Source organism: Penicillium angulare, assembly GCF_028827245.1.
Source record: "Penicillium angulare strain IBT 27051 chromosome Unknown utg000004l_segment0_segment0, whole genome shotgun sequence".
NCBI classification, from domain to species: Eukaryota; Fungi; Ascomycota; class Eurotiomycetes; order Eurotiales; family Aspergillaceae; genus Penicillium; species Penicillium angulare.
The window spans coordinates 3,470,769-3,490,362 of NW_026623163.1; the positions used below are offsets into that span (position 1 = coordinate 3,470,769).

At 48.7% G+C, this 19,594-nt stretch overlaps 1 protein-coding gene across 1 annotated transcript; it reads left to right on the forward strand.

Annotated features, from left to right (window-relative positions):
- Positions 1–611: 611 nt before the first annotated feature.
- Positions 612–19,193, forward strand: nrps1 (uncharacterized protein; the record flags this gene model as incomplete). Its single annotated transcript, XM_056921450.1, has 8 exons — positions 612–1,109; positions 1,188–1,604; positions 1,654–1,956; positions 2,013–13,614; positions 13,678–14,060; positions 14,115–14,775; positions 14,825–16,440; positions 16,494–19,193. The coding sequence occupies 8 exons, from the start codon at positions 612–614 to the stop codon at positions 19,191–19,193; spliced, it is 18,180 nt and encodes a 6,059-aa protein (XP_056779487.1).
- Between the last annotated feature and the right edge of the window lie 401 nt (positions 19,194–19,594).

Genomic DNA, 19,594 nt, shown 5'->3' on the forward strand with positions numbered 1-19,594 from the left:
CTCTAATCTTGCTGCTCGGCTGTATTTCGAGAGTACCTTATGCTGTCTGACTCGGTCCCACAGGGGCTAGGATACTGGCTCCACTACTTGACCCGCACTGGCTCCATCTACCGTGGCGTCTCCAACCCTTCCTCATCTAGATCTGAACTTGATGCAAGGAAGATACATGGAGGATCCAGAAATTGCGACTTTTCTCCCAAGCAGTACCATTGGGCCGAGCGCCGTATTACTGTATTTTCATACATACAACCTGTTGGCGAACTAGCGGGAGCATGGCCATGCTGCATGGAGTCCTGATGACCGATTACCGATGGCGTAACTATTTTAGCACTCAGATTAAGAGAGAAAAATTCAAAAATAAATAAAAATAAAGTCACATTTCTTTTAAAGCCACTGAGACATCCGATTTCGCGGGTCTCTGTGTCGAAGATAACCTCTCTTTTGGATCTAATTTATTCACATCCAACCTAATTCGAGGATTATTCTTCTAACACTCGCCCTCCTTCGTTAACAGCTTCGAAAAATCTTATTGAAAAAAGCTGCTTAACAGAAGAAACGAAAGCGGAGAGAAGTGATCAATTGGAATCTTTATAGGCACCTACTCCGACAACATGGCACAATCCTCGCAATGCTACCTTCCTCGCTTCGCTACTGCGGTTGACGGACCGAAACGCCCAGTTTCCATGAAAACCAGACCGACGACTTCGCAAAATGCGCAGTTATTAACCGCATGGCACGAAGGTCGCTTGAACTCGTTGCTGCAGGCCACCTGGGGCCTGGTCCTCCACTACTATCTCCGCACCGAGGATATTTGTTTCGGTTATCAACACATCGATAGTGACTCCATTTCTTCCCGACAACCTGTACAGCGGTCAAATATTACCAACCTCTCCACCGTCCGACTAGCGATTGGTGAAACAGACACAATCCAGCAAATTGTAGATAGATTGCGGGGAAATGATGGAGGCAAGCAGCTCCGTGGTGGCAATATGGAGACCACTCCGGATAGCTTCATGCCCTTCAACACCATTTTGATGTTGCGTACATACAGAAAGGCGCCAGAAACGTCTTGCTCCAAGCCCATGCTGGCAACTGCTCTGCCCGAAAAGGTGCGTTTATTTGCAATAACTCCATGCTTTCCCTCCTTTTGTTGTATACCATCAGAGTCTAATATGAAGTTGTACCAGTGCCAAGTTCGACTCCATGTGAAGGTATTGCGTCGCGATATCAATATCTTCCTTGAGTGGCGGAATGGTGATATGTCTGGGGAACAAATGAAGAGTGTTGCAAACATTTTTGAGGCGATCCTTGCCAAAGCCCTCTCTACCGAGAACCCCGCTATTAGCCAGCTTAATTTGTTCTCGGAGAATGACTGGCAGCGAATTCAAAAATGGAACTCTCACACCCCAAAGTTGTATGACCGTTGCATCCATGATGCTATTCATGACCAGGTGACGAGAGGTCCGGACCGAGAGGCTGTCTGCGCTTGGGATGGGAGCTTAACATATCGAGAACTCGATGAGCTCGCTTCGAAACTTGCATGTCACTTGCGCATGCAAGGTGTGGGGCCTGAAGCTCGAGTAGCCTTGCTCTTTGATAAATCGGTTAGTGAAAGGTCCCTCTAGATTTTGGTTCTTAACTTACGATGTACAGAAATGGAATATTGTCGCCATGCTGGCCGTTATGAAAGCCGGTGGCGCCTTCGTCCCTATGGATCCTACACACCCAACCTCCCGCCTGCAACGTCTGATTGAATCCGTCAAGGCGTCGGTTGCGTTGTGCTCGGAGAGCCGTGCAGACACTCTCCGGCCCATTGTAAAAACCTTAATTCCTCTTTGCACCGACGCAATGGATCGTTTGACAGACCCGGCACTTGGGGTCGACCTTGCATCTGGGGTAACCAGCCAAAATGCTGCTTATGTTCTGTTCACTTCTGGATCAACGGGAGAGCCGAAGGTATGTTTTCACTTGTCAAAATACCTTAAAATGCCTTTTTCTTACACATTACCCAGGGAACCCTCTTGGAGCACCGCGCGTTCCTTTCAAGCTCCATGGCTCATGGTGCTGGTCTCCTCGTCTTCAGGGAATCAAGATGTCTACAATTTGCGGCGCATACGTTCGATGCTAGTCTTGCAGAGACTTTGACTCCATTGATTCATGGCGCATGCATTTGCATTCCCAGCGAGGAGGCGCGTTTGAATGATATCGTGGGCGCAATTAATGAAATGCGAGTCGATCAGGCGTGCTTCACCCCGTCATTCATCAGCTTTATTGAAATTGAAACGGTGCCCAGTTTGAAGGGTCTTGTGCTGGCTGGAGAGGCAATGTCGCAGTCTCAACTGGCAACTTGGTCCAAAATCAAATTGGTCAACGGATATGGACCTACTGAGGCCGGTGTTGCGTCCGTTCTGAACACCGGGGTAACACCTGAGACCGACTGCAAAAATATTGGCCTGCCAGTCGGCGTGCGGACGTGGCTCGTAAACCCTGAAAACCACGACGAACTGGTCCCTGTTGGCTGCCCAGGTGAACTGGTGCTGGAAGGTCCAACATTAGCCCGATGCTACGTCAACAACCCCGAGAAAACAAACGAGTCTTTCATATATGACCCTGCTTGGACGAAAATGGACCGAAGAGGCGTCAACAATCGAAGATTTTACAAGACCGGAGATCTGGTCAGGTATAACTCCGACACGGGTGCGATGAATTACATCGGTCGCAAAGATACACAGGTGAAGGTTCACGGTCAAAGAGTTGAACTCGGTGAAATTGAAACACAATTGAGCAAAGACATTCAGGTGACTCACTGTTCAGTTCTCTTTCCCAAGACTGGATTCTCCAAAGGAAGATTAGCTGCGGTGATCTCCCTCGCCGGACTACTGGCCAACAAATCGCAAGAAGACCTTGAAACTCTGCGATTGGTTTCAGCATCAAGGAAGGCAGAGATTGTCCCTTCGATACGCGAAAGAGTTGCGGCGTGCCTCCCAACGTACATGGTACCTGCAACCTGGCTGTGTGTCGAAGCACTTCCCCTTTTACCTTCCGGAAAACTCGACCGAAAAGGCATCGCGGCCTGGGTGACTGCCATGGAAACGGATCCTGATATTGGGCAGGCAATTTCAAGTCCCTCGATTGACCCTGAGTCATCCCAGCCTGCGAATGAGACAGAGGATAAGCTTGCCGCAGTGTACAGTCGCGTCTTGAATATCCCGCCAGGCTTTGTCAGCTTGGATGAGAGCTTCTTGGCACTTGGTGGAGACTCTATCGCGGCGATGACCTGCATTGGACTAATTAAAAAGCGCGGAATCGGTCTTTCTGTCCAGGATGTGCTTCGGAGTAAGTCCATCCGTGAGCTGGCTACCCGTGCCAAGCCAATCGACCACAGTACGACGTATGAAGAAGCTGTTGATGAGCCTTTCAAACTGTCACCTATTCAAGTCCTCCATTTTGGCCTTCGAAAGGAAGGGCAAGGTCACTTCAACCAGGGCATTTTAACCCGCCTGAGCAAGCCTCTAGACGAGAAGACACTGCTGAGAGCAATTGAGATCTTGGTATCTCGGCATTCTATGCTTCGAGCCCGATTTGATAAGACCCCTGAATCTACGGCAACTTCTCAGAGAATTACTCGGGACATCAAGGGCTCCTACAGATGGCGCGCTCACACTGTCACCAGTATGAACGCCATTAAGCCGATGGTTGCGGAGAGCCAGTCCAGCATCAATTGCTTCTATGGGCCATTGCTTGCTGTGGACTACTTCCGCACAAACGACGAAACTGAGTCCCCTGTCCTTTCGATGACCGCACATCATCTTGTGGTTGACATTGTGTCTTGGAAGATTATCTTGGAGGACCTGGAAGACTTACTGTTGAATCCTGAAAAGTCTACCTCTGACGATGGATCCCTTCCGTTCCAAACATGGTGTCGTCTTCAGGAGGAGCATTCCAGAAACCTGGTCGCCGAGGAGAAAGCGCCGTCTGAACCCCTCCCCAGCATCGATTTTGGATATTGGGGACTTCAAAACAGCGAGACCACATACGGTGATGTAGACTGCGCAACCTTCGAAATTGACGAAGCCCATTCCACGTCTATTTTACTCGAGTGCCACAGAGCTCTGGATACTGAGCCAATCGATCTCTTCCTGGCATCAATGCTGCATTCCTTTGGCCAATCTTTTCAGGATCGCTCTCTCCCGGTTATTTACAATGAAGGTCATGGCCGTGAAGTTTGGGACTCTTCAATCGACATCTCACACACTGTTGGCTGGTTCACTATCCTTCACCCGATATCTGTCAATCAGTTCAACGCTGAAAATGCTGTTGATACCCTCATCCAAGTCAAAGATCAACGTCGAAGGGTTTCTGATAACGGTCGGTCTGATTTCGCAAGCCGTGTTCTGCAAATCGCGGGCCCCCAGTGTGGAACATACCCTCATCCCTTCGAAATGTCTTTCAATTATGTGGGTCAACACCGGGATTTACAGAGGAAAGACGGTCTTTTCCAACTCGTGGATCAGATGGCTGGTGAGACTGGACAGGGTAGCGATGCCGCTGACTTTGGCCGGGTCACTCCTCGCTTTGGCCTGTTTGAGATCTCTGCCATGGTGGTTGCGGGTAAGATTCGCTTCACCTTCTCGTTCAATAAAAACATGCAGCATCAGAATCGCATTCGCACCTGGGTTTGCAACTGCCAAAAGCAGCTTACCAATCTTTCAGAGGAACTGTCAGTCATGTCACCGCGATTGACTTTGAGTTCTTTCCCGATGCTTTCTCTGGACTACGGCAGCCTCAATAGGCTAATGTACGAGAAGTTTGCGGCCCTCGGAATTGAATCTCCAGATATTGTCGAGGATATATATCCCTGCTCACGCATGCAACAAGGCATATTACTCGGTCAGTCGCGCAATAAGTCCTATTATGCCGTCCATGATACATTTGAGATCCGGGGCACTGGATCTACGGCACCAAATGTAGACCGCCTTGCTCAAGCATGGTCTCAGGTGGTGTCTCATCATGCCATGCTCCGGACCATCTTTGTTGAGAACCTCACTCCACGGGATCCATTCTCCCAGGTTGTCTTGAAACATTATGATGCCATTCCAGTCTATCTCCAGTCTTCGGGAGACAGTGATGTGCTGGCTACGTTCGATGCGCAGGAGCCTAAGGTATACAATGGCTTCTCCCCTGCCTACCGGTTCAGCATTTGTCAGACTTCCACCGATAGATTGTTTTGCCGCATTGAGATTAGCCACGCAGCTATGGATGGTAATTCTATTTCCATCATGCTTCGCGACCTGCAACTGGCATACGCCGGAAGACTCGAGGAAATTCGTCAGCCACTGTTTAAAGACTACATCCAATTCCTTCAGGATGCCCCACAAAAAGCTAGCATCAACTATTGGCGCTCATACCTTGCAGGCGCCAAGCCATGCCTTTTTCCAGCCCTGACAGATGGCGAAATCTCTCAAGAGCAGAACTTGCGATCAATCCCTGTGAAATTTGAGTCGTTGTCGCAGCTTCAGAAAATTTGTGAAAAGCAAGGCATTACTCTTTCCAACGCTTTCAATGCTGCATGGGGCTTGACCCTGCGTTTGTTCTGTGGCTGTGATGACGTCTGCTTTAGCTATATGGCATCTTTACGGGATGTTTCAGTCGATGGAATCCAATCAGCTGTTGGACCAGTTATAAATCTGATGATATGCCGCATGAAGATGTCGAGTGATTCAATCTTGAGTGATGTGCTGCAACACATTCAAGATGATTACATGGACAGTCTCCCCTTCAGACACACCTCATTGATTGACATTCAACATGCTCTCAAGCTATCTGATGCGAACTTGTTCAACTCGGGTGTATCATACCGCCGCCTGCCCAGTGCCAAGGACGCCGTGAGCAGCGATATTGAGTGTGTGGAAGTCGGATCAATTCATGACCCGGCGGAATTCCCTGTTTTTATAAACATCGAAGCTACGGATGCTCAGGCCACTATCGATCTCAATTACTGGACCACGACCCTCTCTGATCTGCAAGCCTCCAACGTCGCCAATACGTACATCCAGTGCTTGGAGAGTATAATGAGTGAAATGGAGAATCGCCTCTGCCATATTGATTTCACGAGTCCCACTAATAAGACTGATATCCGTTCTTGGAACAGAACGACGCCCAAAGTCACCGATCATTGCGCACATCAATCCATTCAGGCCATGTCTGCAAGAAAGCCTGATGCTTTGGCGGTAACTTCTTGGGATGGTACATTGACATATGCCAAGCTGGATCAATACTCCTCACGACTTGCCAGTTATCTCGTTACATTCGGAGTAGGCGTCGGAAGCTTGATTCCCACAGCTTTTGACAGATCGCTCTGGAGCATTGTGTCCGTCATTGCAGTCATGAAAGCTGGTGGTGGATGCATCCCCGTTGACAGCCCAAAAACTATGACGCTGATTGAAAAGTGGATCGTCGAGAACTCGGTTCAAGTTGCACTGGCTTCCCCTGAAAAAGCTAGCGTGCTCGAAGAAAGCGTTCCATACGTGATCCCCGTTAGTGAATCATTGCTAGAATATCTCAATGATGACCACCTCTCGCCTACTGCTTGTTCAACTGATGCCGCATATGTGCCATTCACAGCGGGAACTTCGGGATCTCCCCGAGCCGTTGTCCTTGACCACAGGGCAATCATGACAAGAGCACAAGCTTTTGCATCATCGATGCGTATCAACGATGTCTCAAGAGTCCTTCAATTTGCCGCCCAAACTAGCGATACTTTTCTCCTAGAGGTATTTGGGACATTTATGTGTGGTGGCTGCGTTTGCATTCCCTTCGATGGAAAGCCATCCAATCTTCTCACATCCATCAACGATCTCCACGTGAATGTCGCTTGTATGACGCCCACTGTTGCAAGTTTTCTGATTCCAAAAGATGTACCAACTTTGAAGACCTTGGCAATGTTTGGTGAGGCGACTTCAGATGGGAAAGTTCAAATCTGGCAAGCGGACGATCTTCAACTGCACAACTTCTATGGGACCACAGAAACCTCATCCTCCTCATTCCATATCCCACTCCTCCCTGGATTGGATCCGACTATTATTGGGGCAGCAACCTGCTGTGTCGCCTGGGTCATCGATCCTGCAAATCATAACGCCCTCGTTCCTGTTGGCGCTGTTGGCGAACTGGCCATAGAAGGCCCTGTTCTTGGCTCTTCATATCTAGGCCAGGCGCAGTCTGACGACTTCTTCCAAACTCCATCTTGGCTAGCCAGTGTTGAAGGAAGATCTGAAATAGATCAGGTTTCTACTCGCAGATTCTTCAAGACTGGAGACCTCGTAAGGTACAACGCAGATGGGTCTCTCGTCTATTTGGGTGCCAAGAAAGTCGATCGTGAATATTCCCCATGCTCAGATCGCCTTTGTGTTGAAGAAGGCATCCGGAGCTTTTTCCAAGGCAAGCGTCGTGGTATTGTTCACAATGTGCCTTTCGAGTTCGATGAAAGATTCATTGCTTTCGTCTGTCTTTCTGACGATGCAACCGCAACTGCTGGCGAGGAAGTTGTCCAGTCTCCAGATGCTGAGTTTAAGAGCACTATCGCAGCGTTGCACATTTATTTGGGCACCAAAATGCCTAATAACAAGGTTCCGAGTCTTTATGTTCCCATTTCATCCGTCCCACTGACCCCACTTGGCAAAACTAACTTCCAGCGCTTAACTGACGAGATTCTCAACCTCTCCCCCACAACCCTTGCTTCGTTTGATGTTAAGCACTGGATGGGAATGCAGTCAGGAGCAAGTGCCTCCCGCCAGTCGTTCTCCAATACAAACTTTGACTTCTGGAAAGAATATTTGGCGGACATTGAGCCATGCAACTTTCCTCTTATCTCCCACGACACCAGCAAAAAAGGTCGATCGACTCGTACCCTCAACAAGCAGACCCATCAACTACATGCATTCAGTCGACTAGCCGGCGTATCTGTGGATATTCTCTTTCAAATCGCATGGGGCTTGGTTCTTCGATGCTACACTGGGAATGATGACATTTGCTTCGGATATTCCGCTTCAGATGCCGATCACGCCGAATCCATTTCTGCGGTTCGCATCATGTTGAATAACGACCGCAACATGAACGAAACTCTGCAGCAACTTAAAACCGATTTTGAAAAGCGACAGGATCATTTTATCGACCTGACCGTGGTCAAGCACCAGCTTGGCTTCGACGATGCGAATGTTTTCAACACGCTTTTGACCTACCGCGCTGTACCATCACTCCCACAGCGTCGAGCTCGTGACAGTGCAACTTCAAAAGCCTACAATGTCGCTGTCACAGCTCAAGTCTCACCTTCTGTTGCTGAGATTCATTTCAGCTATTCTACCGAGACCCTCACATCCGTTCAAGTTACCCACGTTATCGACACTTTTGACCAAATTCTCAACAACATCATCTCGGTTGACCCTCGCAAACGCGCAATTGGTGATTTAGATCTCCTGTCTCAGCGCTCGTGTCGTCAAATTCGAGATTGGAATGCGGTGACACCCCCACGAGTTGAAAAGTGTGCAGACGAACTTATCCAACAGCAAGCACTCCAGCACCCACGAGCCGAGGCAATCTCCTCCTGGGATAAAAACTTCACCTATGGGCAGCTTGAGATCACATCAAGCAGATTATCTCGCTATCTCATCAACCTTGGTATTAAACCTGAGGTCTTCGTTGTGTTATGTTTTGAGAAATCCGCTTGGTCGATCGTTGCTCAGTTGGCAGTTCTCAAAGCCGGTGGAGCTTTCGTATCTATTGACCCAACCCACCCTGACTCCCGGCTTCAAATGTTGATTCATGAGATTGGAGCTGATTTAGTGCTTTGTTCATCTAACTTACAGTCGAAGATGTCCAAGCTTTGTACCAAGGCCTTTGCAGTCTCACAAAACACTATCTCCCAGCTTCCTGAGTCGCCTCTTGCCCTTCCTGGTAGGCGGCCAACTCCAGCAAATGCCGCCTATGCTATATTTACCTCTGGAACTACTGGAAAGCCAAAAGCAACTGTGGTCGAGCACTTGGCCCTGAGTACAACCGCCATAGCCATGATGGACGCTCTTCATATGAATTCTGCAACTCGCGCTTTGCAATTCTCCAATTACACTTTCGATGTCAGTATCCTCGAAGTGATGATGACTTTGATGACTGGCGGCTGCGTCTGTGTCCCTAGTGAAGAGGAGCGCATGAATAATCTCGGAGGTGCGATACGCCGCATGGAGGCTAACTATATGGCCTCGCCGCCCGCAATTGTCAACACGTTGGAACCAAAGACTGTGCCCACCCTGAAGACCATTATAACTGGAGGAGAAAAGATGCCCGCCCATCACATCGATCGGTGGGGTGACCGGTTTGTTATCAATGCTTACGGTCCCTCTGAAGCCACAGTCGTTGCCACAGTTGGGGTCAAGGTTGACTGGGAGGGGAGACGTGTCAACGATGACCCTACATCAATTGGTACTGCCGCTAATTGTCGAGTTTGGATTGTGGATCCCAACAACTACAACCGCCTACTTCCAGTTGGAGCTGTTGGTGAGATGCTGTTAGAGGGCAGCAACATTGCCCGTGAATACCTTGGCAATCCGGATAAAACTAAAGCTGCCTTTGTTGAAGATCCTGTGTGGAGCCACCATTCTGGCCTACACGGCATATTCAAGCGCAGTGACCGCATGTATCGCACCGGTGACTTAGTACGATACAACAGCGATGGTACCCTTGCATTCATCTCCCGAAAGGATACTCAAATCAAATTCAACGGCCAGCGCATTGAACTCGAAGAAATAGAACAGCAATGCACCCGATGTCTTCCTGAGGGTTCTCAAGTTGCTGTTGATGTTGTTGTTCCCCAGGAGAAAACAGTTGCCAAAGGTCTCGCAGCATTCTTCACCGTCCACGATGAAACCTCTGATCAGGGAGGTACCAACGATCAATTCACGCCCACAATTCCTGGAGCTGATCCTCTTCTTTTGCCAATCTCGCTTTCTAACATGGATGCGGTCCAGAAATTGAAATCTTCTTTGCCGGATTATCTTCCACAAAGCATGATGCCGCGTCTGTTCTTCCCGCTACGAAACCTGCCATTCACTTCTTCGGCCAAGATTGACCGAAGGCGACTTCGCTCAATGGTCCAGACTTTGTCAAAAGAGACTTTGAAGTCTTATATCACCTTCAACACTGGTGGAAAAGCAGCGATCATCTCGGACGATGGCATTGACGCCCAACTCCGAACTCTGTGGGAACAAATATTAGACCTTGAACCTGGGTCTGTTACTAATGAAGATAGCTTCTTCGCGCTTGGCGGTGACTCCTTCTCCGCTATGAACCTAGTTGGTGCCGCTCAGGCGCAGGGGATTTCCCTTAGCGTTGCTACCATTTTCAAGAGTCCAGTCTTAATCGATATGGCGGGCATATGCTCATCATCCATGGAAGGCCCTCCAATCGTACAGAAAGCCCTCGACCCATTCTCTCTATTGCCATCCGGTGTTGACCTCGAGGGTCTTCTTGATGAAGTTATTGAAGGATGTCTCATTCCCAAGGACTCAATTTCGGATGTCTACCCGTGCAGCGCCGTTCAAGAGGGCCTTTTGACTTTATCGGTAAAGCACCATGGTGCTTACGTTGCCCAGCCCGCCTTCCGGCTTGCTGACGGCGTTGATCTTGACAGATTCAAAGCGGCCTGGGAGCAGACTGTTGTCGATCTTGATATTCTAAGAACTCGGATTATTCATACTGATGCCATGAACTTCGCCCAGGCAGTTTTGAAGGAAGACCCCATCGAATGGGTGAATGCTGAGTCCTTCGAGAAGTTACCTAGTGACTTCACTAATCTTCCCAAATATAACGGCGCTCGTCTCACTGGATATGGTCTTGTGCAGCCCAATGGATCATGTACTCGCTACTTTGTGTGGTCTGTCCACCACGCCCTTTACGATGGTTGGAGTATTCCGCTCGTATATCGTCGATTCGAAGAAAACTACAAAGCTTCCTTGAACAAGGAATCTGCTGCTTCGTATGGGCTTTTTATCGAATACATTAACAAGAAGGACATGGCGGAGTCTGACCTTTTCTGGAAGTCCTACTTGAGTGACATCTCCAGTAATGCTTTCCCACAAAACAAGCATTCCGTAGCCGATGCTCTTCGTGCTGGTAACTCTCAGCAACACAGGATGGCCGTTTCCAGGCCCGCCAACAGCATTGACTACACGGTTCCCGTCCTTCTCCGAGCCGCGTGGGCAATTGTGGTCGCTACTCATACCACATCCGGTGATGTCTGCTTTGGAGAGACTTTGTCAGGACGTAATATCGACCTACCAGGAGTCGGTGATATCGCCGGCCCCGTTCTCTCTACTGTCCCTACTCGCATTCAAGTCGACAACAATATGCCAATTCTGCAATACTTGGAGAGTATCCACCAGTCCACCACAGACATGATTCCGCATCTTCATGCCGGTCTTCAGCGCATTCGCCAGATAAATGCCGACACTGCCTCTGGATGCAACTTTCAAAATCTCCTTGTTATACAACCAAATGAAGGAAACCTCAATGACAGCATTTGGATTGATGAAAAACGCGAGACTAGCGAGGACTTTTTTACCCACCCACTTGTGCTCGAATGTGGAATTTCGAAGACCAATATCTCCTTCACTGCTCATCACGACGAGCTTGTTATCAACAGTTGGCAGGCTAGGCGTCTGATTGAGCAGTTTGCTCACATCCTAAAACAGATTATGTCAGTTCCCAAGGGAAGTATCTCCAAGATTTCGGAATTGGAACTTGCCAGTCCAGAGGACAAGCTTGTCATTGCAGATTGGAACAAGCGTGTGCCACTTGCTGTTGAGAAGTGTGCCCATGAACTCATTCGCGAGAAATGCGTGGAGACCCCTAACGCTCCCGCTGTGTGTGGCTGGGATGGTGAACTAACCTACAAGGAACTTTGGGACTTGGCATCATCATTCGCCAATTATTTGGTATCTCGCGGAGTCCGACCTGAGATGATGGTTCCCGTCTGTCTCGATAAATCTACCTGGGCGATGGTCACCCTGCTGAGTATTCTGATCGCTGGTGGTGCTTATGTGCCACTTGATCCTCACCACCCGACCTCTCGGCATGAAGAGATTTTAGCTGATGTTGGAGCCAACATGATTCTGTGTAGCCCATCTTACAGCAACAAATATACCAGGGTTGTCAAGACTGTTATTCCAATCAGCAGAGAAACTTTGCAAGCCTACGGATCCCTCCCCACCTCCAGTCGGTGCAACATCCAAGTCACCCCATCCAATATGGCCTATGCACTCTTCACTTCCGGGAGTACTGGTCGAGCCAAGGGTATCATTGTCGAGCATCGGAACTGTGTTAGCAGTATATTAGCCTACGCCCCAGTCGTTCATATGACTCCATCATCACGCGTCTTCCAGTTCGCATCTTTGACCTTTGACGCCGCTATCTTGGAAACCCTCACTGTCCTTATGATCGGAGGTTGTATTTGTGTTCCAAGCGAAGATGAGCGCCTGAACGACGTATCTGGTGCAATCAGACGTATGAACGTGAATTGGACTTTCCTTACACCGTCAATCGCAAGTATTATCGAGCCATCATCAATTCCATCCATGAAGCACATGGTCGTTGGTGGTGAGAAGGTCACCCAAGAAGTCATTACCAAATGGGCCAACTCGGTGAAGTTGATGAACGGGTATGGCCCCACCGAGACTGTTGTCTTTGCAGTGGTTGATACTGAAGTTGCGTCTCACCGGGATCCGGCTCGAATTGGGTACGGCATTCCAAGCACTTTGACCTGGATTGTGGATCCTGATGATCACCACAAGCTCACTCCATTGGGTGCTGTGGGAGAGCTTGCATTAGAGGGAATGGCTCTTGCCAGAGAATACATGAACAATCCTGAAAAGAACGCTGAGGCTTTCATCGACAATCCAGCTTGGGCAAAGGATTTCAAGAATCAGCTATCTGGGCCCCGAAGGATTTACAAGACTGGTGATCTTTGTTACTACAACTCCGATGGCTCAGTGGAATACATCAGTCGAAAGGATCACCAAGTCAAACTTCACGGTCAGCGCATGGAGCTTGGTGAGATTGAGCACCGTATCGGAGCAAATGATCATGTCCGTCATGCTGTTGTCATTCTCCCCAAGACTGGACCGCTCAAGCAGCGTCTTGTTACTGTTATGTCTATCAACAAAATTTCTGCAGAGATGAAGCTTATTTCGGACAAACCTTGTGAGCTGATTGATGATGAAGACTTTAGCAAGCATGGTCTTTCCGATCTTGTGGAAGTGCAGGCGAGTCTTGAATCTCAACTCCCAGTCTACATGGTGCCTCAGACATGGGCCTTGATTAAAAAATTGCCGATGCTTGTTTCTGGAAAATTGGATCGCAAGAAAATCACGGCCTGGCTAGAGAACATTGATGATGAATCTTACGAGCGTATCATGCAAGACTATGATGCCATGAAACGTGGCCCTAATAACGAGAAGCCCCAGGAGCAAGAACAGGATGGCTCTCTCAAGATTATCAAGGAAGTGTTCGCACAGGTATTGAATATCTCCCTATCGAAGGTCAATGTGGACCGATCTTTTGTCAGCTTGGGTGAGTTTTCAACAGAACTTGGTCACACTTGAAAGCAGTAGCAATTCTAACAAAGTTGACTAGGTGGCGACAGCATCACAGGCATGGCGGTCATTTCGCGGGCGCGTAAACAGGGTCTCGTTGTCACATTAAACGACATCCTTCAAAGCAAGTCCGTGAAGGATCTGGCACGAGTGGCAACTGCCAAGGTTCCTGCCACCATTATTCGTGAGGAGAAAGTTGGGGAGGGTTTCGACCTATCTCCTGTCCAAAAACTCTACATGAACTCCTCAGCCTCATTCAGTGGTGCCGCTCGCTTCAATCAGAGTATCACTGTCCGCATCTCACGCAGAGTTGAAGGGGAGGTCATCCGCCGTGCTATCAAGGCTGTTACTAGCCAGCACTCGATGTTCCGTGCTCGCTTCGATCAGGGCAAAGATGGTAAATGGAAGCAAAAGGCTGCACAGGTACGTCTATTTTTACTTCTATTGGGCAATCGGTCACTAAAGATTCTTCTACAGGATGTCGATCAGTCTTACTGCTTCAGAGTTCACTCCGTCAATGACACCCGTGCAATGGTCCCCAAGGTTGCTGAAAGCCAGTCATGCCTTGACCCTGTTCGTGGTCCGATATTCGCAGCTGATCTCTTCAACCTCCGCACGGGCGGCCAAGTTCTTTTTTTGGTGGCTCATCATCTATGTGTTGATATGGTCTCGTGGCGAATTATTCTGTCGGATCTCGAAGAGATGATTGTATCTGGCTCACTCTCAGACGAGAAGGCGCTCTCCTTCCAAAGCTGGTGTGCCATGCAATCCGACAGGTCTAAGACTCATGATCACTCCCTGTCACTGCCGTTCAACCCAGAAAAGTCCGATCTCTCATACTGGGGTATGGAAGAATCATCCAACGTTTATGGAGATATCAAAATGGAATCGTTCAGCTTGAGTGAGGATGCCACTAGATTCATTCTGGACGACTGTCATGGCATTTTTGGAACAGAAACAGTAGATGTCTTGCTAGCATCTATTATTTACTCTTTCCGCCGTGTTTTCGATGACCGAAAGGTCCCCACTATCTACAATGAAGGTCATGGACGCGAGTCTTGGGACGCCAATCTGGACCTGTCGAGAACCGTCGGCTGGTTCACCACAATGGCACCCCTCCTGGTCGATGAAACCCGTGGTAAGTTTCCAACTATCCCTTCATGGTGCGTATTGCTAATCTGGAATAGGTGATATCAAGGAAATCATCAAGCGGGTCAAAGATACCCGTCGCAAGATTGACGATAATGGTCGCCCTTACTTTGCGAAAAACATGCTTCAAGCTAGTGGCGATGATTTCGAGGTTCCATTGGAGATTCTCTTCAACTATCTGGGAAAACTTCAACAGCTTGAGCGTGAAGATTCTCTGTTCCGCCATCAAGGTAGCGTATTTGACAGTTCGGATTTTGCAGTTGCGGGCGATATGGGTCCGAAGACTGTTCGGTTTGCTCTGTTTGAGATATCCGCTTTAGTTGTCAAGGATCGCTTGAATGTTGCGTTTACTTATAACCGCCAGATGCAGCGGGAGGGTCAGATTCGTCGATGGATCTTGCAGTGCAAGCAAACATTGGAGAAGGATATGTTGGCTCTCGTCAACGCGATTCCCGAGCCGACTCTCAGCGACTATCCTTTGCTGCCAATCACCTACAGTGGCTTGCAAACTCTCACCAACACCACCTTCCGAAAGCTCAGCATTCGCAACAAGCATGAGGTTCAAGACATTTACCCCTGCTCCCCAATGCAGGAGGGTCTCTTGCTCAGTCAACTCCGGGATCCCACTGCTTACATGTTCCATACCATCTTTGAAATGAAAGACCCTCGAAGCGGCAAAGTGGATGCTGAAAGACTTGCACGATCCTGGATCTTATTGGTTGCTCGTCATCCGGTACTTCGAACAACCTTCATTGACAGCAATTATAGTGGCGGATCGTTTGATCAGCTTGTCTTCAGAAAAATACCTGACAACGTTCTACGTGTGGAATGCCCTGACTCCGATGTGCAGGAGAAGCTGGCTGGTATCTCAATGGCTGAACTAAACGCCATGCGCCCTGCCAAATTATCTAACCAGTTCACTGTCTGTAAGACATCCAGTGGTCGAGTAATCGTGAAACTTGAAATTAACCACGCCATTATTGATGGTGGTGGTGTTGATGTCTTACTACGTGACCTTACAATGGCCTACGACCATCGTCTCCCTGAAGGCGCGGGCCCTCGATTCAGTAATTACATCAAGTTTATTCGAACTCAAAACCAAGTTGACGCACTTAGCCACTGGAAAAAGTATTTGGACGGCGTCAGCCCTTGTCATATCTCTCCGAGTGCTGGTTCCCAGCCTAAACGCGAACTCAAGGGCATTTTGATGAACTTTCAACGTTTCTCCGAACTGCTGAAGTTCTGTGAGCAGTCTTCGGTTACTCTGGCAAATCTCACACTTTCTGCTTGGGCAATTGTACTGAAACAATTCACTGGCTCGGATGATGTATGCTTCGGTTATCTTTCCGCCGGTCGTGACGCTCCCGTCAAGGGGATTCAGGACATGGTCGGCATTTTCATCAACATGCTCTGCTGTCGAGTTCAGTTTTCTCCTCGCCAGACTCTCACTGACATTTCTAAGCGTGTTAATGCAGACTATGTCAGCAGTATCCCTCACCAAAGTTGCTCTCTAGCCAGTATTCAACATGAGCTTGGTTGGCAGGGACAAACATTGTTCAACACCACCTTGTCAATTCAGAACCATGGTGTCGCTGGAACTACCAAAGACAAGGGCCTATCTTTCGACCTGCAGCATGCCCATGATCCTAGTGAAGTAAGTACTCCGTTATCCCAGACTTCAATATCCTGTTTCTAATATCTGCGTAGTACGCTGTCACCGTCAACGCAGACATCTCGCGAGGTGCCGAAGGCATCATGCTCCGGTACTGGAACGACATTGTCTCTGACGAGATGGCTCAGTCTCTTGTGGACACGATTGCCAATGTTTTCACAGGCTTTATTGAGTCCCCGACGACGACTATCTCATCGTCCGAATTTAACGGAGGTGTAGCATCAGAGCAAGCATCGGATTGGGACAACTCGCAGGCCACGTTCAATGACAAAATCAAAACCCCGACAGATGCACTGGACGGCGTCGCCATTCAAAAGATTATTGATGATCGAGTTCATCAAATTATTGGACAAATGTTGAGGGATGGCAAACTGATGGTCCCACAAATCCAGACATCTGGGCTTTCGGGCTATGGCCACCCCGACGATGGAATCGACTCGCCTTACCCCTTGGAAGGAACTCAAGGTGCGGATGACTCTGGCGTCTGCTCTGCGACCTCACGATGTAGTGAGGAGGGAGTCTCAGCAGATGTAGAGAGGAGACTTTGGAATCTTTGGAGTACCGCCCTTGGTTTATCGCCAAATGTGGTGAGACACCAGGACAGTTTCTTCAAACTCGGGGGTGACAGCATCACTGCCATGAAAATGGTCAGTGCTGCTCGGGAAGACGGATTTGTTCTTACCGTCGCAGACGTGTTCAACAACCCTGTATTTGAAGATATGCTCGCTACCGTCCGCGCTGCCAACGTTACCCAGCAAATTCTGGATGTGGATCTTCAGCCCGCGCACAAGGAGGTCGATGCTTTCTCTGATAGTAAACCTACTACCTTGACCCAAACCCCATCATCTGAAAGCATATCTGTTCTACGCCCCACAAAAGCGATGGACGATGCGTCCCTGCAAAGTGGTATATGCCCTAAGATCGGTGTTTTCAAGGGTGGAATTGCCGACGTTCTCCCTGTTACTGACTTCCAAGCCATGTCACTGACTGCCACCCTATTCAAGTCCCGCTGGATGTTGAATTACTTCTTCTTAGAGGGAAATGGGCCTTTGGATCTGCGACGTCTCCGCGAGAGCTGTTTGAAGGTTGTCGACGCTTTCGATATCCTGCGTACAGTTTTTGTCTGTTTCCATGATCAATTCTTCCAAGTTGTGCTACGCAAGATTCGACCAAGTATCTTCGTATATGAGACCGATCGTGGCCTTGACGAGTTCACCAACACTTTGCAGCAACGTGACCGTGAATATGGTTCCCGTGAAGGTGAGCAGTACGTGCAGTTCTACGTTGTCAAGAAGAAGGGTAGCGATCAGCATCGCATCATGATTCGTTTGTCGCACACCCAATACGATGGTGTTTGTCTCTCAAAGATCATGTCTGCTATCAAATTTGGTTACGAGGGTAGTCCTCTTCCCCCTGTTACTCCCTATGCCAGCTATCTTCGGCAACTTCCTGGGACTATTGGGCCAGATCACTACAACCACTGGGCAAATCTCTTAAAGGGGTCCCAAATGACACAAGTTGTCCGCCGCAAGGGCACAACTATGTTCCAGAATATTGGCGCTTTCACTGAAATTCGCAAGACAATCGAGATCCCGCCGACAGCTCTTGGAAATGTCACTGTTGCTACAGTCATGCAAGCCGCTTGGGCATTAACTCTCGCTAAGCTGTCTGCTCAACAAGATGTCGTCTTCGGACTCACCATCAGCGGTCGTAACGCTACTGTCCCGGGTATTGAGAATACCGTGGGCCCTTGTGTGAACGTCGTCCCAGTACGTGTGAAGTTTGACGACAGATGGACTGGCTTGGAACTCTTCCGCTACCTTCAAGACCAGCAAGTTTCCAACATGCCTTACGAGTCTTTGGGCTTCCGCGAAATCATTAAGCACTGCAGTGACTGGCCAGCCTGGACTTACTTCACCACATCTGTCTTCCACCAAAACGTTGACTACGAAGGTTCCCTTGAGCTAGACAACAACAAGTACCGCATGGGCGGTGCAGGTGTCAACGACAACTTTGCGGACTTAACAATGGTTTCTCGCCCAGCAGATGAGCGCAATCTCAATGTAACTCTGGGCTACTCCGAGAAGGGTCCCATTCTCCCTGACTTCGCGGAGAGGGTCCTCGATATGGTCTGCGAAACCGCTCAGTCTCTCATTGCGAATCCTTCAACTGCTCTTCCCTCTCCAAGCATGCTGTGCTCGCTTCCTCCTCAGGTCATCGAGGATCTCCCACGTACTACGGATGAACATTTCTTGAGCGCACACCTTAAGTCTCGCTCCATTGCTGAGCTACTTGTTCACTCTGACATCCTCTCCCGCTCCTGGCACCAGGTTCTCCCTAGCCGCGCCTCAAGCACCACGGTTGATATCGAATTAGGCGAAAAGCTCAATACTCAAACCGCCTTCCAGCTTGACTCATCTTTCTTCGACCTTGGAGGTGACATTTTCAACATGGCCCAACTGACTTGGCTCCTGGAGCAGGAAGGCCTCAAGGTTCGCCTAGAGGACTTGCTTGAACATCCGTCATTCTTGGGTCAGATGGCTGTTCTTGCGTTACACAATGCTAAGTATCAAGATGAACTACCACCACAGTTTGCTACCGGAGCGGTATCGCCTGATCCAAATTCCAGGACCCCCGTGGAGAAGAAGAAGACATGGGAGAAGGCGATGACTCTTGCAAGGAAACTCACTCGTCGGAATACCAACAATTCCAATGTTGTTAGCAGTCGAGCTTGATATCTTTTTTGCGTGTCTGAAGCAAGAATTTTGGCCATGGCCTTTTTGTCACTCCTGAAAACAGAGGACCAGAAGAGAGTGGGAGAAAACCAAAAAAAAACCCCGAAAAAAAGAGGAAGAAGAAAGAAGAAAAAGAAAACAAGATTTCCACACAAAAAAGGAAACAAAAAAAAGAAAAAAGAAAAAAAGAAAAAACAACGCAAAATGTCCTTCTATCCACTTGAAAAAGCCATACGAGTCTATTGATAGCTGTGCTTTTCCCCTTATCATGTTTAATGCTTTGTTGTCTTCGAGACAACTTCATACTTTTTTTATACTTCTTCACTATGTTCATTACGCGCTTCATGGGATATGGATTTCGGTTTCTACACGGATCTTATATCTCGGCCTTTCGTTTCTTT